At 46.7% G+C, this 24245-nt stretch overlaps 1 protein-coding gene across 9 annotated transcripts in view; it reads right to left on the reverse strand.

The window, feature by feature from the left end:
• Positions 1–1616: 1616 nt before the first annotated feature.
• Positions 1617–24245, reverse strand: part of LOC137518070 (uncharacterized) — a 107006-nt gene continuing 84377 nt past the window's right edge. For 6 of the 9 annotated variants that reach the window (XM_068235317.1, XM_068235320.1, XM_068235318.1 and 3 more), the window contains 16 exons: positions 23010–23117; positions 22404–22565; positions 21694–21786; positions 18800–18961; positions 18626–18712; positions 18379–18531; positions 16724–16804; positions 15640–15792; positions 15404–15547; positions 12428–12571; positions 10463–10639; positions 7495–7620; positions 7277–7411; positions 6257–6544; positions 6030–6147; positions 1617–3981 (listed from right to left, as the gene is read on the reverse strand). In XM_068235317.1, coding sequence (XP_068091418.1) covers positions 6537–6544; positions 7277–7411; positions 7495–7620; positions 10463–10639; positions 12428–12571; positions 15404–15547; positions 15640–15792; positions 16724–16804; positions 18379–18531; positions 18626–18712; positions 18800–18961; positions 21694–21786; positions 22404–22565; positions 23010–23117 — 1733 coding nt within the window. In that variant the 3' untranslated portion in view covers positions 1617–3981; positions 6030–6147; positions 6257–6536. The remainder of the gene's footprint in view (positions 3982–6029; positions 6148–6256; positions 6545–7276; positions 7412–7494; positions 7621–10462; positions 10640–12427; positions 12572–15403; positions 15548–15639; positions 15793–16723; positions 16805–18378; positions 18532–18625; positions 18713–18799; positions 18962–21693; positions 21787–22403; positions 22566–23009; positions 23118–24245) is intronic. The other 3 variants (XM_068235319.1, XM_068235315.1, XM_068235321.1) reach the window with 3 other exon arrangements.

The following is a 24245-nucleotide window of genomic DNA, read 5'->3' on the forward strand; positions in this document are numbered from 1 at the left end:
CTGCAGGCTGTCAGAGCGCGGCGCCCATGGAGGAGTCGGCTTTCCGGGCTCTCTTCACCTGTGTGTTTTCCAGGTCCCTGCTTCCTCCTGGATGAGCGGCTGATCACTAGTAAGTAGGCAGATCTACATGTGACCTGTGGCCGTGTGACGGTCCCTAAAGAGTAAGGATTCGTAAGTCCACAGGGGTGGAGGGAGGGAGTGCAATTTATACACCCTCGCCCTGGGTGCAATTTAGCCTAGAAACTATCCTGCTTTGAGCCTACAGTACTGAACATTTTCACAGTCTAATGGGCAGAGGTGTTTTTTTTTCCCCGGGGTTTCATAAGCTGTAATCCATAATCATCAAAATTATAAACACGTAAAGGCTTGCATGTAATGTAGGTACGTAATGCATGTATGTAGCAATGGTGAATGTGATGCAAATAATTCCCAGTTTGTATGCAAATTTATGCAGCTTGAAAATAGACCAATCAAATCCCACCAAAGTAAAATGTTTTTAGTCCATTTACAAGCTGCTAATACAGCATCAACTTAGAATTATTTGCAATTGACGATGCCTACGTATATGTTACAGCTGAGGTGAATATCCTGAACTTACTTGTCAGAGACATTGTGCAGCTCACAAAGAGGATACACTATAATGTTAAGAAAAAAAAGAAATGCTGAAATCCCTGTCAGCCAATTAGATAGCTCATTGCACACACCCTGCAAACACCAGAAATATAACGTGTAAATTCTGATTACTCTTTAAATGCCGCTGTCCTCCTACACATGGGCGGCCACGCCACTCCCGTCCCACACAAGGGTGGTCATGCCACTCTCGTCCCACACAAGGGTGGTCATGCCACTCTCGTCCCACACAAGGGTGGTCATGCCATTCTCCTCCTATACAAAGGCAGTCACTCTCGTCCCACACAAGAGTGGTCATGCCATTCTCCTCCCATACAAAGGCAATCACTCTCGTCCCACACAAGGGCGGTCATGCCACTCTCGTCCCACACAAGGGCGGTCATGCCACTCTCGTCCCACACAAGGGCGGTCAAGCCACTCTCGTCCCACACAAGGGCGGTCAAGCCACTCTCGTCCCACACAAGGGCGGTCAAGCCACTCTCGTCCCACACAAGGGCGGTCATGCCACTCTCATCCCACACAAGGGTGGTCATGCCATTCTCCTACCATACAAAGGCAGTCACTCTCATCCCACACAAGGGCAGTCATGCCACTCTCGTCCCACAAGGGCAGTCATGCCACTCTCATCCCACAAGGGCAGTCATGCCACTCTCGTCCCATACAAAGGCAGTCTCACTCGTCCCACACAAGGGTGGTCATGCCACTCTGGTCCCACACAAGGGCAGTCATGCCACTCCCATCCCACACAAGGGCAGTCATGCCACTCCCATCCCACACAAGGGCAGTCATGCCACTCCCATCCCACACAAGGGCAGTCACGTTCGTCCCACACGACGGTCACGTTAGTCTCATCTCACACAAAGGCGGTTACATCAATCTCCTCCCACACAAAGGCAGTCACGTGGCACTCCTGCCACACGTGGAACTTAATATGACTCCTCTTCCACCTGAGGGCATCACATGACACCAGGAATCAATTTGTGAGGTAGAAAGTGTTTATTTGTGAAATGTGATCTGATTACAACTGGCTTCTAGAAGGACCCTGTTAGCGGTTATCTGAGGTGAATTTGCCCCAATGAGGGCAGGTAAGAGCTACCTTCAAATCAAGAGGAGCACAACTGCTTCCATAAAGTAAACCTATGGCATCCCAAAATCTGACAATACACAGGCATGCAGCACAGGAAGGACCCTGGGCAAATCTTCAATCATTCTGCAGGACACTTTTATCCAGCAGGGGGTCCTAAAACAGTACAGTATTGTTAGCAGTCAGGAGTTGTGACAGGTGCTCTCTAGAGAATTGGTTCACATAAAATAGTTTATTTCGAAAAAGAAAAAAAGACTGCAGTGTGCAAAAATATCCTCCAAACTTCACAAAGAACACCAAGGGCAGCTGCAGTTCTTGGTTATCAGCCATAATTACAGAAGGTTCATTCTACTGTGGGATCATCACACAGGAAGCTGGCTGTGTGTCGAAAAAAATCTTCCCTTCACAAAAACTCTGCACATATCTTCAGCTGAGAAGCTCCTGAAGTTTCTTAAAGAGGAATTCAAGTCAGAAATGGAAGGCTCCATGTTTAGGGGCAGTACAATGCAATGATAGAAGACAGAAAAAGGTCACCTGTTAAAAAGTAGTAGACAGGAAGTACCTAGCATCAAGTATAGCCTAGGCTGAGGAAACAGGAAGTTTCTTCACAGCAACATTCTGGGACCGGGATGAGCCATTGATAATTCTGACTAAAGGCTCAGATAACGTGATCTTCCCAGAATGCAACTGTTAAAGTGGCACTGTAGTGACATATAATAGAAAGCTGTAAATTAATCACGATACCCACTTTTTTCCCACTGTGGTTAAATATTGGTATGTAGCCCTCAGAGTGATGCTTAGCCTAGGGCTCTAGGCTGATTACCTATGCGGAATTCTCTTCCCAGAGCACTCTGGGAGAACAGGTATATTTTGTACTGGCTTCAGAAGTCTCAGAGAGAACTAAAGATGTCACTACCTTTGATAACATTTCAGAATGCGAATCAGGAGGAAAAAAATTATAATGAACAAACCTTAAATGAATATTGTAAAAAAAAAAAAAAAAAAGATAAATTTTATTTGTTATTTTCACCACAGTTCCTCTTTAAAGTGGTATAAAACGGACATGACATTCAAATATATATATATAAAAAAGTTTTTTTTGCTTTTGTGCACAAGTAATATTGTCTGTCTACAAGTCTCCCAAAGTACAGTTTATCTGCTCTGAAAGCTGCCCCTGTATTGCATAGCTGCTGAATTTATATATTGAAATCTATCTAGTGATCACTTCTCAGCTCTTTCTGCTTCTCAGCTCAGTACAGCTCAGTTTAGGCAGTTTGCTAATGCTTACTAAATGTATATGACAAAGGAATGAAAACAAAAGATAATGTTATCAGCTCTTTGGATGTGGCCAGAAACTGCCCACTGAAGCAAGGGGCGTTTCACTGAAGTGCTGTGTTTAACTGTTTGAGTGTTATTCTGCTAAACAAAAATTGTGGTAGAAGTTTTATGCTGTAAACAATCTTTTAGAACAAAAAGGAAATGTTGAGTTTCATACCACTTTAAGCACTTCCTGTTTCCACAGCCTAGTATCTGCCAGACTGATTAGTATTTACTTCCTGTCCAGCACTACCAGCTAAAAACGATGACGGAAGCCTTTTCCTCATCCAGTCATTTCACACTTTGTATTGTTGCTGCTGTGAGACAAACATGAGGACTTCCAGTTTTACCTGAGGTACACTTATGTTATGAAGATGCCTCATATAGTCAGTTTATATATTCATTTCTAGTCCTCTCATAAGCTAAAAGGTCTTTGCTGTAAAACATAAGAAACATCTGAAAGGGAACAATAATAATAAAAAAAAACTCCCATAAAATAGAGAAATCTGTACATATTTCCACCAGGCGGCAGTAGACCCTGTTGTCCCGACAGTGGAGGTCACGGTACACTCACGGTATACAGATTGTCACAGGAACTCTTCTATGTACATAAAGTGACCAGTAAAGACATGGAACAATCGCTCCCAGTTCTGAGCCTGCTCAGCCACCATACTTGGATACGAAGTTCATGGTGAAACTAGCCGGTTACCAGGTGGGGGTTGTCACAGAGGTTCCAGCACCAAGTGCAGGAGAGAGGCTGGTGTACTTCACGTCAGTCTGTGGAAAACGATCCCTTCCAGGAGGAGTCTGGCTACTGCATGGATCGGATAGGTCTGTGTTGAGAAGAGGAGGGGCCGACACCAGGAAAGGGCCACGGTATACGTCACACAGGGGTCAGGTGATGGAGGCAGAAAGATGGGTGGTTCCTGTGACACACAAAAGTCACATGGCTAATGATAGAAAAAAAAAATCAAGACAATCAGCATGCAAAAGCGCCACCAACAGGTTAGGCTGCCATATTGGTATTACAAGAAAATTCCAATTTGGAGAGTTACAGGGAATGCATGCAAAAGCGACACTTCACTCTCCTAGGCACCCCATCCTATCTATGGGTTTGGGACACTGCTTCTTAACACCCAGGTTTCCAACACCCCCTTCCCCAATACTTCCACTGCACCCTACGCTTGACTACATACATGGAAATACACTGCCTCACCCTGCCCAACCCCTGACACAAGCTTCCTTCTGCACCTTGCAGTACAGTTATGTGAAAATATAGCTATTAATATGCTAATTCTGTATATACTCGAGTATAAGTCTAGAAATTTAGGTCTGATTCACTTCATAGAAGTATAGGGGTCGACTTATACACGAGTCACATGCAACACTGAGCACCCTGAGTAATGTGTGTACTAATAGTGTGACATTCCCATTTGCAGCAATTTACCCAGTGGTAAGTGATAATTTGAGGAAAGGAAATGCCAAGAAAACACAGGTCTGAATGTCCTGGCCCCAACAATTAACAAGGAAAGGGTCAGAGGGGAAACACTGGGCTGCAAAAAAGGGAGTGAACAATTGCTGCACTTGGGGGCCTGGAAGAGGTATTGGCTGCACTTAAGGTGCAGGAGGGGTTAATGGCTGCAATACTGTATGCAGTGCAGTCATTAGCCCCAAGTGCAGCCATTAACTTTGCTGGGTAGACTTATACTTGAGTCAATAAATAATTCCAGCTTAAAAGGGTTAAGTCGACTTATACACAAGGTCGAGTATATACGGTAATTCCAGCTAGCAGGAATCTGAAAGTAGGCCTGAGCATCTGGCCACGTTGGAATTATGGTGTAGGTGCCTAATACAGTTGAGTGGAGTAAAGGTTGACTTACTGAGTGGAGGGGTTAGTAATACTGGGCACACTCTGCTAGGCGGGGGAAGTTGTGAGGGGAAAGTCAGGCCTCAATTTGGTATTGGGGTGGTATGGTGCATGGAATACTATTAGCACACACAGCTTTATTGAAGGGGAACTGAAGAGAGGTATATGGAGGCTGCCATGTTTATTTCCTTTTAAACAATACCAGTTGCCTGGCAGCCCTGCTGATCCTCTGCCTCTAATACTATTACCCATAGCCCCTGAACAAGCATGCAGCAGATCAGTTGTTTCAGACTTAAGTCAGATCTGACAAGACTAGCTGCATGCTTGTTTCTGTTGTTATTCAGATACTACTGCAGAGAAATAGACCAGCAGGGCTGCCAGGGAACTGGTATTGATTAAAATGAAATAAATATGGCAGCCTCCGTATACCTCTTACTTTAGCTCCCCTTTAAGGGGGAAGAGGCCCAGTGGAGTTTTTTTTTTTTTGGGGGGGGGGGGGGCAGAATCCTTTCCAGGTCAACCTCCCCAGACCCGTGAAAAAGTTTTCTAATAGGATAAGCGGGTATTGGACGAAAAACGGTTGACCACTGCATGAACTTAGTATATTCTGTATGTTTGTGAGGGTTTCTCTGAACAATACAGCTTCCTCCCACTTCTAAAAACATAATGGAAGATGTCAGTGCCATGTACATACCCAATAAGGATAGGTATGACAAAATACAGCTTTTCCTCTACCCCAACCACTAGGGATGATCAATGAGATGCAAATTCTTCCAAAATTATGCACATTGTTATGCAAATGTATGCAGTTTGAAAATGGACCAATCAATTTAACTCCGGTTTAAATTGAAGCTTGTGTCAGGGGGTGGGTGAGGCAGTGTATTTCCTTGTATTTTCAAGCTGCATATATTTGCATAAAAATGTGCATACATTTGCATCAACCCGGAAGAATTTGCTCATCTTTGATCATCCCTACCAACCACCAATACAAACAAGAAAGCACCGCTTCGCTCAACCCCAATACCAGCTATTACACTCTGCCATGCAAGCATGGGAAAACTTTCCCTGTTGCCGACCCCAATCACGAGCTTTACTGATTGCAGTTCTGGCCTTCCCTCTGAAGGAACTTACCACTGGCAGGGCATCCATCTCCTTGTACAGCTGCTGCTCTGGTATAACTGAAGGCTCACCCATGACACACAGAGGCCCATTGCAGAGGCCTATTTTGGTGTTTACTCAGTGTTGAGAGCTGTGGAAAGAGCAAACCAACAGTAACCATAGTGGATTTCTTACTGCTTTTTTGATGCCCCTACACCCAGCCCTGCCCGCTTTCCAATTCCTCCAGCTTTGCTACTCACCAAACAGTAGGACACCTGCATTCTCCTCCATCTGCGGTTGGCCAAGAGTTTGTGTGTCCCTGGCCGCTGCCCTTCCTCCGTCTCAGATTATTGTTAATATGTGTAATCCGCTCAGATGATCAGTTCTTGTGGTTCTCTCGTGGCTGCAAGGCATTGTGGGAATGTCTCACCCTCCTGAATAGGTACGATTCCCTTTTAGGTTTAGTTCCAATAAATTTCTCCCGAGAGGTCACAATTACAATCCATTCACTCGCCCTTCATGATGGTGAACAATCACTATTCACGTCTCTGGAAAGAGAAAGGAAACATTTAGCATGGATCCAAGTTAATTCCCTCAACACCTCGCTCATTAGGAAGGTTTCAAGAGGATGGGCACTGCCTTCAAGGGACAGCCAGCCTCCAAGCACTGCAATATGCTGCAACCCACCAGACCTTGCCAATAAGAGGAAAACTGGGTAGCGGCGCTCGTTATTTCGAGATGCTGTTTTATGGCCGGGTGGCAGCGCCGCTAAATTTATTGTTGTAGCTACTAATCGTGGCTTTAAATGGGCGGCTATAGCAGCACCCAAACCTCCCCGGCTACAAATAGCGGCAGTGGAAGGCAGCGAGCGCAAGATTTAGAGCGCCTGTATAACAAGGTCCTACCCTGTGTACGAGAGAGAACGGCGTAGGAGACTTGGGCGCAGGATTCAGCCGGTATATGGCTGATCCTGCTAGCGCACAAGTCCCGGCCGTATTAAATACTATATCCCCTCCAGGCCGCCATGAATAGTGGGGAATGAAATGAATTAGGTTTTAAAAGTATCTTCAGCTCCGTCTTCTGATGGCGCCGAAGTTACTCCCTGTGCGCTGCTATAGCCGTAATTCCTATTACGGCCTATGGTGGCGCTGGCTGCGCTGAAATCTCCATGCGCTGATTTCAGCGTGTTCGCTACCCCTGCAATAGATACATTAATGTGGTGGATCTATGCTGAACCCAGCGATCAAGTGGTGGCCCCCTCTGCAGAGAGGATAGGTTACCGTGGGGGGACGTGGTTTTAAACCACCAGCTGCCGCTGGGCTTCTGCCTGCTGGGGTTGTTGGGTGGGGTAAACGTTGGTACTCCTTTCAGAAGCTTCTCCAGTCCACTGATGTGCTCGTTCACAGCGGGGACACCTGCGGGAGGAACAACAGAGGAATATGGAGTACCGGAGGAGGAGGAGGATGAGAGACACTCCTCACTAAACATATCATCTCACCTCCTCTATGGGTGCGGGAGGGCCCCGGCTCCAGAGGCTTGTCCATAGCGACCACCCTCTTAGGCCTGGTCAGGGTAACTGAGGGACTGTGCTTCCTGTCAGGACGTGCAGCCCTATGTGCGCTCCCTGAGGAGAAAGAAGTTACACAGCTGTTAAAAGGAGAAATTAATAATGCAATATATCAAATTATCCCGTCAGTTATATCTATTTTGAAATACCATTTAATGGGATGATCTACCCTCTATAGATGTGTGAACAATGAAGTCACCTGTAGCAGAACCCGTCCATTCTACTACCAAGTAAGAGCTTGCCCATATCATTGTGTATGGAGCTTTGAGTCTGATAGCTTCCTTAACACGCACACCCACCGCTCCCGTCCATGGCCGATACTGCAATCTGCTTGCTCTGCTGTCACGCTGTTCACTGTGACTCCGTGATCAACTTGAGCCAATCACAGTGATCACTCATTTTCTCAAAAAAAAAAAAAAAAAAAAAAAAAAGGCTCTTGTCCTTAAAGGACCACTGTCACGAAAATCTTAAAGTGTAAAATATAAGTAAACACATACAAATAAGAAGCATGTTTCTTCCAGAATAAATTGAGTCATCAATTACTTTTCTCCTATGTTGCTGTCACTTACAGAAGGTAGTAGAAATCTGACATTACTGACAGGTTTTTGGCTAGTCCATCTCTCCATAGGAGATTCTCAGCATGGCCTTTATTCTTTATAAAGACACTCCTTGAAAAAGGATTTACTTCTCACCTGTATATGTTTACGTATATTTAAAATTTTGAGATTTTCAGGACAGTGGTCCTTGAAGGGAACAAAGATGTGGCATCCCGAAGCGGTTAAAGAGACCCAGAGATGAAAAGATAACATATTTATACACACCTGGGGCTTCCTCCAGCCCCATCAGCCTGGATCGCTCCCACGCCGCCATCCTCCGCTGCCTCTGTCCGCCGGTACCGGGTCCCGTCATTTCGGCCAGCCGACGCAAGCGCAGTGCGCTCCCTCCGTACTGTGCAGGCGCATGCGTACAAAGTTGGAGGGAGCCGCTGTGACGGCGGAAGACTGGTCGCGTCCGGCGGAAGTGACGGGACCCAATACCGGCGATAGAGGTAGTGGAGGACACCGGCATTGGATCGATCCAAGCTTATGGGGCTGGAGAAAGCCCCAGGTATGTAGAACATCTTTTTTATATTTTTAGCATTGGTTAGTCTCTGGTTCCCTTTAGGACCTGTACACACGCTTAATTGATGTCGCCCATGATCCCTCAGGCAGCATCATGGGCAGTGGCTGTACAGATGCGTAGTTAGATGACGACACGTTCTGTTGCTATACTGGGGGGAGACGACGTTGGGCAGGGCGAGCAGCGGCAAACGATTCAGCCATCGCTCGGCTGAACTGATCCATCTGGCAGATCGCTGGTCGGCGGCTGCTGTACACACGACATAATAATCTAAACTTTAATTTAGCATGTGGAGGGGCTTAAAGAGAAAATGAAGTGTCTTTTTTTTTACCTTATTTTATTATTCAGCCAGCTTCAGCAGTAAATTCCAGGCGGATTCGCTGCATTCCTGTGGCAGAACGAGTGACTTATGCCCTTGAAATAGGACAGCAAAGTTCTACGACTTTGCAAGTCTTAGATTTTGCTGCCCGCTAGAGGCAGAGCTGTGCGCAGTAGCTCCGCCTCCTCTATTCAATCTCCACTTATCTCCGCCTCTCCTCACTCCCTCAGTGAAAGAAGACTGAGAAGGGCAGAGATTGACTGGAGAGGAGGCAGAGCTACTGCCCACAGCTCTGCCTCTACCAGGAAGGAAGATTTGTGAGCCCTGGAACTTTTCTGGGCTATTTCTTAGGCATAAATAAGTCAAGTAGGAATGCGGTGAATCCGCTTGGAATTTACAGCTGAAGCTGGCAAAATAATAAAATAAGGTAAAAAAAAAACAAACTTCAGTGTCTCTTTAAAAGATACATGAGGCATAGTAAAATATTGCAGTTTTACCTACCTTGGGCTTATTCCAGCCCCCTAGAAGTCCCTGTTGTCCCTCAGCACAGGTCTGCTGTCAGGCGGTCTTCAGAACGCTCCCCGGCTACAGAGTGGTGCATGCACACACCTACGCATACAGAGAAGCAGCCGACCACTATGGATGAGACAGCTGTTGACTAAGTGGCTGCGGAACTGGGCTAACAGACAGAGACATCTAAAGGCTGGAAGAAGCCCCAGCTAAGTAAAACTGCAATACTTTACTGCACCTCATGTATCTTTAAGGAATGAGTTCCAGCAACACCTACATCTAGTTATCTGTTAAAGTGGATCCGAGATAAACTTTTACTCATTGCATAATTGTGTTCCTTTCATATAGTTTATAGGGCATTCCTCAAGCCAAATACTTTTTTTGTTTTGTTTTAACACTCTAATTCCCTATAAATTAAACAAGCCTCGCCCACAGCTTTTCAGAGAGCCTTGGCACTCAGACCCATGTAGCAAGGGCTTATGGGAGCTCAGTCTGGGCAGGAGGAGAAGGTTACTAGCTATTGATCTCACAGGCAGAGGAGAGGATGGAGGAGAAGGGACTGAATTTACACACAGGCAAGCTGATAGCATCTCCAGCCCTCAGACCTGTGACAATGTGACAGACAGAACATGGCTGCCTTCATTGTATCACAGCAATAAATATTCAAACTTTTAAAGCTGTTTGCAGCTAGATTTGCTGTCTAAACTTTAGATAAGATAGACAAGTTATTTGTTATAGTTACTTTTTCATCTCGGATCCGCTTTAAAGATTAGGGCACCAGAGTTCCTTTCCAGCAAAGCTCCACCTCTTCATTTTAGGCCACACCCAGTTTTAGCCATGCAGCTTGTGTGGAGTTGCCTACATAAGAGTGGCTGAATAGTTCTTCCCGCCCACAGAAAGGAGAAGTTACAGCTCATACCGAATGTGTTTTTTTTACCCTCATGCTCTTACCAGAATGAGAGGATTTTCCAGCAGCCTCTGCACTGGCCGCTCTGTGTCTAGTGACCGTTTCCTCCTCTTCAGTCAGGTCAATGAGATGGCTGGTGGCTGGGGGTCTGCTGCGACCCCCTGATGGCTTTGTAGCTGGGCTGCTGGATGTTTCTGGGATCCGGCCTCGAGGAAGGTCTGCTTTAGAATATAAAATAATGTCCAGATTTTAATAACTATTACACTTTTATTTATTTTAGGTTAAATTTACTTTTTGCCCACTAGGTGGCACTATACATTATCCTGGAAGTTACCAAGAAGTGTTCCATTGATTTTGTAATAAAAAGCCAAAATCAGCAGCACAGCTCATGATAAAGATAGCTCTTTAGTGAAACATGTAAGTAAAATCAGGTAAAAAAAAAAAAATGGGCTTAGACGCAGAGCTGCTGATTTTGGCTTTTTTGGATTTGTGACCCTGGAAGGCATCAGGGACTCATCAGCTACAGCACGCTTCATCTCCATTGAGTGCTTGGTCTAACGGGCACGGGCAAACTTGGCCCTCCAGCTGTTAAAGTGATCCTTAAGTCTAACAAAAAAAAATGAGATTTACTCACCTGGGGCTTCCCTTAGCCCCCTGCAGCCGATCGGTGCCCTTGCAGCCCCGCTCCGATGCTCCTGCACCCGCCGGCGAACACTTCTGGTTTGGCCGACAGCCAAACTGGAAGTGTTCGCCGGCGGGTGCAGGAGCGTCAGAGCGGGGCTGCAAGGGCACCGATCGGCTGCAGGGGGCTAAGGGAAGCCCCAGGTGAGTAAATCTCATTTTTTTTTGTTAGACTTAAGGATCACTTTAAGGAACTACAAACCCCACAATGCATTTGCCTTTATAAGTCATGACTGTGGCTGTCAGACTCCTGCAATGCATTGTGGGATTTGTAGTTCCTTGCGTCTGACAGCCTACATACATGCATCCCGTTTTAGTTAATTGGTTAAACGCATTTAAAACATGGTACATATGTCCAATTTTGATTGGCCAACAATTGGCCAATTTTACCACTTCCATGTTGTATGAGAGCTTACTTACAAACACCGTCCATAGTATTAACCTCCTGGGCGATAATCCCGAGCTGAGCTCGGGGTATGTCACGCAGAAGGATTTCTCAGGCCCTGGTGGGCCAATTTGCATAATTTTTTTTTGTTACACGCAGCTAGCACTTTGCTAGCTGCGTGTAACTTCCGATCGCCGCCGCTCCCCGCCGTGCAGCCCCCCCTCCCCCCCCCCCCCCCCCCGAGACCCGTTGCGCAGCCTTGCCAATCAGTGCCAGGCAGCGCCGAGGGGTGGATCGGGACTCCCTCTGACGTCACGACGTCGATGACGTCATCGCGAGCGTCGCCATGGCAACGGGGGAAGTCAAGCAGGAGATCCCGTTATGAAGGGAATCCCCTGCTTGCGCTGATCGCCGGAGGCGATCGGAGGGGGTGGGGGGATGCCGCTGCACAGTGCCTATCATGTAGCTAGCACTAGGCTAGCTACAAGATTTAAATGTTGTTTTTTTTTTTTTTTAAAGTGCTGCGCCCCCTCCTGGGCGATGTAATTGTATCCTCCAGAGGGTTAAGAAAAAAAAATCTTTTAGCCCTCATACTACATGGGAGGTGGTAAAATTGGATGTGTGTACACAGTCTAAGGGGTCCTTTTCCACTAGGAGCGTTTGCGATGCTGAATCGCAAATCACTAGGGTTTGCCAAATAACATAGGAATCACAGTAGGCATTTTCCAAAGCACAATCGCGCTGCGGAGCACGATCTTGCTATGCTATGCATTGCATAGCAAAATCGCAATTGCAGAAAAAAAATGAGGGACTTGTTGAATCGCAATCGCTAGCGATTGTTAGTGGAAAAAGGGCCCTAAGAGTGTAAGCAGCACTGTGTTGACTCCACTCCATGGTAATAAATCAGTGTGCCCAGCGGGAGAATGAGATGAGAGGCAATTACCAGTTCTGGCCTTTGGCTTCTCGTGTTTGGAAGGCTGGGATTTAGAACCCGTTGGCTCCTCCTCCTGTGTCAGGTCAATACAATGGCTACTGGATGCCCGAGAAGTACTAGATGATCCGTGAGAGCGGGTGGAGTCACCGTCACCTGCAAAACAGAGGAAGGTCCTTCAGGGGTATATTTATGGGTAGATTAGACCTGCGTTTCCCAGCAATACAGCATGCATTCACTAATAAAAGTTGTGTGTGATGTACCGCCTATTGTGTGGCATCATATTCATTTATATACAGTAAAATCCCCTTATAGGAAACTCCAAGGTGCATGGCCAAGAAGTTTACCATGGTATATCAGACGATTACTAGATCAGGATTGGTCATAGATTGTATATTCATACAGGCACATGGGCGGGACCTGGGGGATGAATTTACTATATAAGCATTAACTATAATGAGATTCTACTGTATACAGTATTTGTTAGATGTACCCCTTGATGGTGTATACTACTAGTGATTGTAATCAGCTAATTACCATTACGCAAAATTTTCACGTAAAGGTTTGCAATTTCGCCTATACGTAATCATGAATTGTACGTTTAATTGATTTTGTACAGTCATTCGAAATTTCGCATTAAAATTTCGCGTCATTTCATGCCGACTTTGGCAGTGAATAGCAAATACATGCTATTGACACCAAAATTGCTACATATGTTAAGGAGAATAGCAGTAGAAAGTCAAAAAATAATTTTCCAAAAAGACCTTGTAGTTTTTGAGAAAATCGATTTCAAAAATGCAAAGAAAGAATGATTTTTTAACCTCTTGACGACCAGCTAACGCCGATTGGCGTAAACCGGTCGTCTGCGGGTTACCATGGAAACGGCCGCTCGATCGAGCGGCCTTTCCATGTCAGTTCACGGAGGGTGTCTCCGGGAACAGCCGGAGAGCCGCCGATCGCGGCTCGCCGGCAAAATGTTAACAGGCGGGGAAGAAATCCCCGCTGTTTACATCACACGGCGCTGCTGCGCAGCAGCGCCGTAAGGCAGATCGGCAATCCCCGGCCTCTGATTGGCCGGGGATCGCCGGCATATGATAGGCTGAAGACTATCCTTCAATGCGCAGGACAGAAATCCGTCCTGCGCTGCTCACAGGGGGAGGGAGAGGGAGGGAGCGGCGAGACGGCGGAGAACGCTGCGGAGGGGGGCTTTGAAGAGCCCCCCCCCCCGCTAAGCAGATGCAGCCGGCGGCGATCAGACCCCCCCAGCAGGACATCCTCCTAGTGGGGAAAAAAGGGGGGGGGGGGGGGGTAGTCTGATCGCCCTGCTGCACTCCTGATCGGTGCTGCGGGCTGTAGAGCCCACGCAGCACCGATCATTGAAAAATCCCCTGGTCGGCAAGTGGTTAAACTCGGAAAAATGACAATTTAAAAACCATTTTCCTTTGCATTTTTAAAATCTATTTTCTCATATGTAGCAATTTTGGTGGCAATAGCATGTATGGGGGCTTTGCGGTTAACCACTAAAATCTGCACAAAATTATGCGGAATTGGCAAAAATTACGCAAATTTATGAATTACTACTATTACATACAAAATTAATTGTGATTGTCGCTGAAATTTCGCATTACTATTACGATGCGTAATTGCGAATTTCGATGCGAAATTTCACCCCACCACCGATGGTGTATAAATGCTTTTCAAGCATTCCCTTATGATTTAAATGCAAACAACTTTCAGTACTTTCAAGTTTGTTTATGACTGAGCATTCTGGAATCTCAACTGTTAAGGCTCATACACACGTCCAACATAAGGCACAACATGACCAACCGCACAACACATTCTTTACAGGACTAGTACGTACACACACGCCAACCAACTAACCAACTCACTTACCTATGCGTGTGCGAGCTAAACGTCAAACGTCAAACTGGACAACAGTGGGTGTAGCCATGACAGTCAGAGCTCCACCCCCTATGCTGTGCATTTTGGGAGTCATATCATAGTTAAAGAGACTCTGAAGTCTCTTTTATTACATGTTTTTGTCATAAATTCCTGTTAAGCATGAATGCCCCTGTTGAATTGCTGCATCTCCGCGGCAGATGGGCGATTTATTGCGGTTTAATAGCCCTGCAGAGCTCCGTAGCTCGCAAGGCTTCACTTCCTCAATGAGGCAGAGCTTCAGGCTGTAGCTCTGCCTCCTCCGCAGTCAATCTCTGCAGATCGCCGCCTCTCCCCGCCTTCCTTTCACTGAGAGGGGCGGAGCGGAGGTGGAGACCCGCGGAGATCAATTGCGGAGAGGCTGAGCTACAGCTCAAAGCTCAACCTCTCCAGGAAAAGAAGCCCTGCGTGTCAGGGCAGCACAATCTGAGACCTGCAAAGTCGTAGAACTTTGCAGGTCAATTACACAGCAATAAATCACTCATCTGCCCATCTGGAATGCGGCAATTCAAGGTGGGCATTCATGCTTAACAGGAATTTATGACAAAAGCAGAGGAAAAAAAGAGACTTCAGAGTCTTTTTAATGGGAGGGCAGCATCAGTCTGGGCAGCACAATGAAACTGCAGTTTTCCTACACCACTTAGTTTTTTTGGGAAGGGACTCTTTACTGCGGCACTCCTGACAGGTTTGCATTGGGGGGGGGGGGGGGGGGGACATATGTGTAAACAAAAACCTAGACACTTTAAAATTCATCTACATTCTGCATAACTGAGAAAAAAAGCAAAACCATGGGGCAGGAGTTTCAATGTAAAAGGGATGATCAATGATATGCAAATACTTCTGAGTTTATGTACATTTTTATGCAAATATATGCAGCTTCAAAATAGACCAATCGGTTTAAACCTGGGTTTAAATTGATTAGTCCATTTTCAAACTGCATACAATTTCATACAATTTTGCATCAACTCAGAAATATTTGCATCTCATTGATCATCCCTACAATGTAATGTGTGTATGCTCTGCTGATCAGCAGCTGCCATTATCCATCACCTTGTTCAGATCTCCTCCTGATGATGGGATCCGTCTCCCCAGCACTGCTCAGGTTACCCGGCACAGCCGCAGGGCTCAAGCAGCTGTTCTCAGGGGCATCATTCCCCACCTTCTTCACCACACTGAGGGCAGGAGAGGCAGAATCTGCATGAGAAACAACTAGCGTGAGGACTGTCCACATAACTACGGAATCACAGATAATTCATTGCCTGAAGATGGCGCTCTGACGGACTCACCCAGCGTTGTCACTTCACTCTTCTTACGGCAGGAAAGCTCCATGGCGCCCTCACTGGTGGATGTACTGACTGCAGAGAAGGGACTGACACAGTCCAGATCAGAGAAGCCATTCACCACTTTCTGCAGGCCACTGAGGGCTGAATATGAGGAGTCTGCAGGAGGTGAACAGAGTTCAGACTCAGAGAGATGAAGGAACAAACGGGAGAAGAGAAAGGAGCTATGGTGAGGCAATATGAACAGAAACATAGGAGGACATGGTGGGAGTGATATGGATATATGGATGGAGACACAGGGAGACATAGGCTTCAATTCACTAAGCAGTTTAGACTAGTCTACTGATGGTTCTTAGTCTACTGATGGATCGGTCAGTTGCATCAAAGGGGAATTCACTATTACTGAATGTTTTAGACCTGGTCTAAACCATTTGGTAATTAGGTGGGTAAAGCAGGGGAAATGATCAAAAGATGCAATTCACAAACGAGTAGCTATGCCCGACATCCTTCTCCTCTGATGAGCTCTCCTCTGCATACAATTAAACTCCGGCATAATTCATTCAAAAGGTTCCATCCTCACATATAAAATACCTCACAGAATTACTTTACCTACAGAAATCAGCTGGTCTAATCTCTGTCAGAAAAAGTGGGCGTGGTTACTCCTTGCTTGCCTTTGTGAATTGTGTCATTACTGAATGTTAGACCAGGTCTAAAAACAGGTCTAAAACATTACACCAAACCATCAGCAGCCTAAAAACCATCTGTAGACTAGTCTAAACTGCTTAGTGAATTGAGGCCATAGTGAGGGTAACACGGATACAGTTAGAGGTGGGACGAATCCACAATTTCTTAAAAATTGAATCCAAAAAGGTTCTGGAATATCTCAAACCTAAGACGACTGTATATGGATGCAGGCACAGGAAGAAATGGTGGGGGTGATATGGATACAGTATATGGACGGACACAGGAAGACAAAAGCGAGTGACATGGCTATATGGATGGACACACAGGAAGACATACATGGTGGGAGTGACATGAATATATGGATGGAGACACAGGAAGACATGAGTGGGAGCCAATCACAGCATACCAGGCTTGGGCAACCAGTTCCCCTCACACAGGAAGCGGTTGCTCGGTGCTGGAGAGGAACCGTGAAGTTGAGGAGATTGCCCTGAGGAAACAATATTCACAGAATCGATCAGAAGATAAATAAATGATCCCACAATGGAAGGAAGGATCTGTCCAATTCTTTACTTTTTTCTTACAGTGCAAATCACAACACAAACACTATAAGGAGAGCATTAGAACACTGAAGGATGGATCAAAAGAAGAATGCTGCAAGTGGACACAGTTTTACGCCATAACGAATCCTACAAAGCAACCACTTCAATTGTGTTGAGGTGAAAGATACCTAGAAGCTTAAAGCACACCTGACGTGAGAGGGATGTGGAGGCTGCTATATTAACTTTTTAAACAATACCAGTTGCCTGGCTGTCCTGCTGATCTATGGCTGCTTCGGTGTCTGAATCACACACCTGAAACAAGCATGCAGCTAATCTAGTCTCACTTCAGTCAGAAGCAGCTGATCTGCATGCTTGTTCAGGGTCTACAGTTAAATGTATTAGAGGCATAGGATTAGCAGGACAGGCAGGCAATTGGTATTGTTTAAAAGGAAATAAAAAAATGGCAGCCTCCATATCCCTTTCACTTCAAAGGCCCTTTAACCATTTCAGGACCACAGGCTTAGACCCCCTTAGTGACCAGGCCATTTTTGTCAATACAGGGCTGGGCAGCTTTGTCAGCGTACTGCACAGCCCTACACAGCTCGGCACACAAATGTATTTATCCTCCTTTTCTTGTCCTTAATACCGGTAGGACACTCTGTAGGAGGTCTCTGATTGCTGCTGCAATCTTTTTTTTTTAAATTAAAAAAGGGAAGCTTTTCCCTCCCTCCTTCCTCCCTCCCCCCGTGACATCCTAAATCGCCATAGGAGGGCGATCGGCACTCATCCCCGCCTCTCATAGGCATCAGCCTATGAGAGGGCACACACCAGGAGCTGCTCTGAGGGACAGCTGAGTGTCCCCCGTACAGAGCTGCAGGTGATCACAGTGCTGCACAAAGATAAACAAGGGGGATTTCTTTCCCCTTTCGGCAGAAAACGGTCCGTTAGTGGCGGCTAGCAGGCTGATCATGGAGCGGAGCTCTATAAACCGGCAGGGAACGATTACGCATGCGTGCACCAGTTACCTGGTAAACTTCAGCTCCAGGACGTGATGCCAATTGGCATTAGGCGGTCCTGGGGCTGCCTACAGATTTATAAATAGTGTGGGGCTGGCAGCAAACATTGCTATTCCTCATGGTAAGCTTCAGGGCCATCGTTCCTGAAGAATCTTTTTACACAAAGAGCGCCACTTCACGGCCCAACTGAGGTTTGCCCATGAACATTTGAAAGGTAAAGATGAGTTCTGGAAGTATGTGCTTTTGGTCTGATGAGACTAAACTGGAACTGTTTGGGCACATGGATGCTGCTTATGTTTGGTGTAGAGAGGCAGGAACACAGTTCCCACAGTTACCCGTGGTGAGAGCATCATCCTGTGGGGCCGTTGTGCAGCCTCAGGCACAGGGAGCCTTGTTTGGGTTTGGTTCCCTTTAATAGCTCAGCTGCAGAAAAGAGGCGGGTGGGATGGTTATGCTGTGGGCTCAGTTATCTAAACCATGACAGCTACTGCCTGATCTCTGCTCACCTTCCTCAGTGGGGCATCTCTTGGCTGGACTCTCTGACGGGCCGCCATGATGGACAGGGTTTCGTACAATGGAGAAGGGGCTCACACATTTCTGCTCTATGAAGCCATGGACGACTTTCTGCAGACCACACAGAGCAGCATACGCTGCCTCACCTGCAGAGGACACAAGGCACCGAAATGAGACAACTCCAGATCTCCGAGAGAGCTAATGTCACAAATTAGTCTAGTAAGAGCGAGCCTGTCTCACCATTCTCTGCGGAACAGGTGCTTGGGGGCTTCACCGGCATCTCCCTCTGTGACCCTCTGACTCCATCACTGAGACGAGGAACGGGAGCTGCAGGGTACACGTTACAAAGGAATTCACACAGAACTCAGAGGACCCGGATACAAGAGGACAAGAATCACACAACTCTCCACTCACCGGTGACTGGCTCTTTGCTCCTGGGCGTATGTCCTTCCTGGGTGCCGCTGCTGCTGCTGACTGCAGGTACTGCAACCGCTACCAGGGGGCTGACGGACCCCAACTCAGCAAACTCGCTCACAACCCTCTGCAGCCCACCGATGGCTGAGTAAGAGGGGTCCACTGAGGAACACAAACCCACAGAATTCACATCAGTATATTTCCTCAGCTGCGTTCACCAATCATAATCCACTCACAGTAAACATTTATTGGTGGCACAGTGAACAACTGGATAGTACTTACAGCTTTAAAGAGGAACTGTAAGGAAAGATAAAGTGCCTCATGCTGCAGGATCCCCGATTGTCATTTTACCAAATTACAATCACGGCTGTGGGCTTACAAACATCGGGGGACATTTATCAAGAATGTCTGAGACAAAATATTGGTAGGTTTTTAGAAATTCGTACAGAACGGTCTGACAGCCTAAGAAATCATTAGATAGTGCAGATTCCTTCTAAAACTGTTGTATAATAGGAGGAGCTAGGAAAGTCTCTCAGACAGTGCAGTATGTGAGGGGAATTGCTGTTGCTAAGGTAACCAATACACCTGCTGTATTTATACAGAAAAGAGAAGTTATAATAGCATAAATATATTTACGGTAGATTATTTTAGGTTAACTGTAAAGATGTAATGTAAGTGAATATATAATATAAATGTATTGAAGCTAGAAAAAAAAAAGTCATGCTTAGGAATTTGCAGCATCAGATTTCGTTTCCCCCTTATCTTTCTCATCTCTCACACACACTCTGATTGAGGAATTCAGCAGGGGGAGAAGCCCTTCACAATTTAGGTCTAGCCTGCACTGTACAATCTGTAAAAGTGCTATTAAGCAATTCTTAATCTGCGGCAGTTTAGGGATGGATTTGCACTCCACTTAACTGTAGTGCAGTTCCAGAAATTCACACCAAACTGCCGCTATTAAGTAGGATTTAAGAATCTTATCATGCAGAACAGTTCCCCCTACTGGATAGAACGGTTTAAAGAGAGACTGAAGCCAGATTAAAAATGGCTTTTTACCTTATATTCAGCAAGGGCTTGTTTGCCCCTACTAACACGCTGCTATCCCGTGGCATAACGAGGGGTCTTCACCCCCCAAATCCCCCCTGCAAAATCCACGACTTTCTTGGTCGTGGATTTTGCTGCCCTAAGCGCTTGCGTGTGAGGCAGAGCTATAAGCTGCAGCCCTGCCTCACACGCGTCTGTCAGCGGCGGATCTCCGCCTCTCCCCCGCCCCTCTCAGCGAAGGCAGACTGCAGCTCATAGCCCTGCCTCACACGGAAGCGCTCTCCAGGCACCACGCAGGGGATTTGGGGGGGTAAAGACCCCTCGTTATGCCGCGAGATAGTGGCGTTTTAGCAGGGGCAAACATGCCCCTGCTGAATAGAAGGTAAAAAGCCATTTTTAATCTGGCTTCAGATTCTCTTTAAAAAGAAAAAACTGTCGGTAAAGCTTTTTATAAATCTGTCCCACTGACTTTAGGGCATATTCACAGTGGGCCGATGCGGTTTTAATGCGACGTTAAAGTTGCAACGTGTCTGCGTCAAGAGGTAACGCACTGCAAGCAGCGAGTTACCACAACACAGCATTTTCAACGCGACAATAACGTCACAGTGTGAACGGCCCATAGGATTATCATTGCAGTGTGGTAAGCTGCGTATAAGACTTTATAACGCAGCTCCACAACGTGGCACTGTGAATGTGACCTTAATTAGTGTAGCGTTCTAATGGGCTCCAGGCCTAAAGGTAGCCATACATTAGGGGACTTGGTGATCTGATTTGATTACTATAATCGGATGAAAATTGATGCCGCCAAGAGCATGCCCGATCGATAATGAGACCAATGTTGGGCTGAAATTGGTGGCATGTATCGATTGGACAAGCTGCAAGATGTAGGGCCAACATGCTCTATCGGGTGCGCAAGGGTAACGGCGTGAATAATCGCGACAAACAATGGATGCAACAGAACCCCCCACGCTGTCCCCTCTAGTGTGAAATGTGCCCCCTCCCTGTGCCCTGTGTGAACATACCGGTCGGTGTCCACCGCTGACTCTGGGCTTCGTCCACATACATGCGCACCATGTGGTTGCCAGCATGTGGTGCGCATGTATGTGGACTGAACCGGGAGTCAGCGGCGGACATCGACAGGTTACGTACACTGCATAGGGCACAGCCGCGGGATTGGTGAGGCGGGATCACAAAGTCGATTCCCGAAAGATTGCATGCTGAAATCGATCGATCTGCGGCAGGCCCGGATTTCCATTACTGGAGCCTATAGGCACATATGTCCTGGCACTCTATACTTCGCCCTCCATGAATCTACAAACCTACAAGTGTGCTGGCTGTCCCAGCTGATGCTTCTCTCTTACTTCCCTTGCCCGTCATAGGTAGCTACTGGTGCCCCTTAGTATTAGGTAGCCAGAGCTATCCTCAATACTGAGGTTCCTCTAGCTACTTAGTATTTAGTGGCTAGATGAGCCTCCAAGTATTAAGTAGCTAGAGGTGCCCAGACTGAAGGGAGTCAGTGGAATGCCGAGACCGGGGTGAGTAACCTCTCATTTACACTCCGCACTGGACTCTGCATAGGTAAGACAGGAGGGAGGAACTGGGGGGGGGGGGGGAGGTGAGACGCCTTTACATCATCAGGCGCCTGTAGGCGCGTGCCTATAGTGCCTTATGGTAAATCCGGCCCTGATCTGCGGTGTATGGGCAGGCAACATATCTCTCCAATCAAGTTCAGATTCAGGCTATCTGACTAGGTACTGTAGATTGCGGCTCCACATCACCCACACATGCTGCAGTCCAATAACAGACCACACAATGCCAAGCTACAGAAGAGGAGAGAAGCCAGTGCTTACTGTTGTCAGAGGACCAGCTGGTGTCATCACTAAAGACGGAATCCACCGAGGCAGCCGTGTTATCATTCATCTCGTCCTGGAAGCTGCCGTCATCTAGAGCGGAAATCCAGGTCAACAGTGAGAGAGAGACACACATATACATATACACACACACGCCGCTGTATCTGAAGAGATGTTCAAGTTCACACTACGTACCCCAGATAAAGTGGACGGTACACCTTTATCATGAAGACCCCTTCCATACGTGTATCTACATCATGGCTGGGAGCATTCTGCTCATGTGGGCTGAAGCTGAAAGATGGCTCACCCTACTGCAGGCAAACTCCTGGGTGGCGTAATGCTATCCCCCCCCCCCCTCAAGTGGCCCCAATAATGGCACCATTTGCTGGCGGCCAAATTACCTTCCCCCCCCCCCCTCTAATTTGTGCTCTGGCTATTGCAGGCGCCCAAATTAGTCACCAAGTGCTGCTATAGTTGTAATTCCCATTAAGGCCTATAGAGGCGCCCAAAGTGCTATGCTGAAATTAGCTGATCGTTTGAGGCATCAGAAGCTGCCAAACAGGCTGTTTAGCAGTGGCCATTTCCTGTCTGCAGGTCATATGATCACATGTGACATGCAGATATTTCAGAAGGATTTAGCCACTTAGAAATGACATTTATGCAATGCTGAACATGCTGAGAACAAAGCTCTGCAGGAGTCCGTCTCTCACCGGTGCAGTAGGACAGGTAGTTGGACCTGTCTGGTCTCCTGATCATGGAGTGCCCTATGGCGATGTTATACATGGCGCGGGAGGAGCTGCTGGAATCGGCCACCGGGATCTCCTCCATTAGCCTCATGAGGCCACTCAGATGGACGTTTGTGGTCGGCGGGGCTGGATGAAAAAGGAACGAACAATAAGACAATGCTCGGAAACCATGACGCTGAAGTCAAAGTCACATCATGAAAAATACATCTAAAATGACGCCGCCCACCCCTTCCCCAAACACTTACCACACACATCATAGTAAAAAAAAAAAACACAAGTCAAGCACCAAGACACAGAGCACATCAGAACTTTTGTTCTGCTGTAAAATTCCACAGCTGTAAAATTCCAGTTTGACTGGAAAAAAAAACGTGACCAGCACAGCTAGGTGGTGCTATGTTCCTGCAGCTGTACAGAGTAATGCTAAGTGATGAGACACCCAGGATAAGCCAGCGCAAGAAGAGTAGCAAGTGCTGTACTATGGAGAGAGGAGGGGCTAATGGAGTAGCACGTAATGTCCTATTGAGAGAGGAGGTGGTGATGAGTGTCTTTCACATGTAACATGAAACAAACCTGGCTGATTGGGGCTCTTGCTATGGGATATCCACTGAGAAGAGGCAGTTGTAGGGGGGCTACGACACTCTTCCTTCACTTCTACAATCTTTCCCTCCGTACCGGCACCTGAAGGGATTAGAGGCAGTGTGTTATATGACAGAAAGAAGAGTAAAAGCATTAGAATTATGACAATGTAAGAATCTGAGAGGACCAGACTGTCTATGGGATCCAGAGCACTCCCTCTCCATAGGTGAGTATGTAACTTATGTTTTTTCAGCTCGCTTCAGCATTGCGTTAAATATTGTGAAAACTGTAGAATAATAACTTCCAGATAAAACTCCAGAACTCAGTTCAATTAAAAACGAATTTGTAAGATCTCATTTCTCCTCATCTACCTGTACAGACAGACGCTTTCAAGTCAAGGAGCCAAACAAGCCCAATGGGTGAGAATACCAACACTGAATTACATAAATCAACCAAACAGCTGAAAGCTAAGCTTACAGATCGGTCTCAAGGCAGGTCATTTAGGTCACTCAGGCACTGGCAGCCACCTGGTAAAATGGGTGCTGCATAGACTGCAGTGTTCTCCCCAGGCTCTTTTAGCCGGGTGGTCCACCCGGCTAGTTTTGGTGACCACCCGGCTGTCATCGGCTCATCACCTACTCTGCTGCAAGCAGAATTGTGCAGAGAAGCACTGGCCATGCATTCTCTCATCTCGTCCCACCCGGCTACATTTTCATGCCACCCAGCTGGGAAAAAATTCTGGGGAGAACATTGGACTGCAATGTTAATGGCAGCTATAGCGATGCCCAGGGGCCATTTTGGGCACCCTATAAAATATAGTAATTACACTATATAGTAATTACACGCACAGTGTACTTACAAGGACTTACGTATATAGCGGCAAAGGCCGTGCATTTATCAGCAGGACAGACAGGGACGGCTAGGTATTTCGCTTAGAGTCAGGCATTGGGGTGTGAAGTTAGGGTTAGGCATCAGTAGAAGGAGGGAATAAAGATAGGTTTAGCAATGGTAAAATATTGGTGAAATTAACCGATATTTTATTATCGTAAATACCAATGCCCAATAGTGCAATATCAGTAATTTTACCAATATTTAATTAGCGCTTATTTACGATACCCAAATTATAGTGGCCCTTTTTTACATGTACTGTATACATCGGTCACCCTCATCCCTCCTCAGATGTCAACCCAAATGTATGTAGCTGCAGTATGTGTCCCAGTGCAGGCACCA

The sequence above is a fragment of the Hyperolius riggenbachi genome, chromosome 5 (genome assembly GCF_040937935.1).
Source record: "Hyperolius riggenbachi isolate aHypRig1 chromosome 5, aHypRig1.pri, whole genome shotgun sequence".
Taxonomy (NCBI): Eukaryota; Metazoa; Chordata; class Amphibia; order Anura; family Hyperoliidae; genus Hyperolius; species Hyperolius riggenbachi.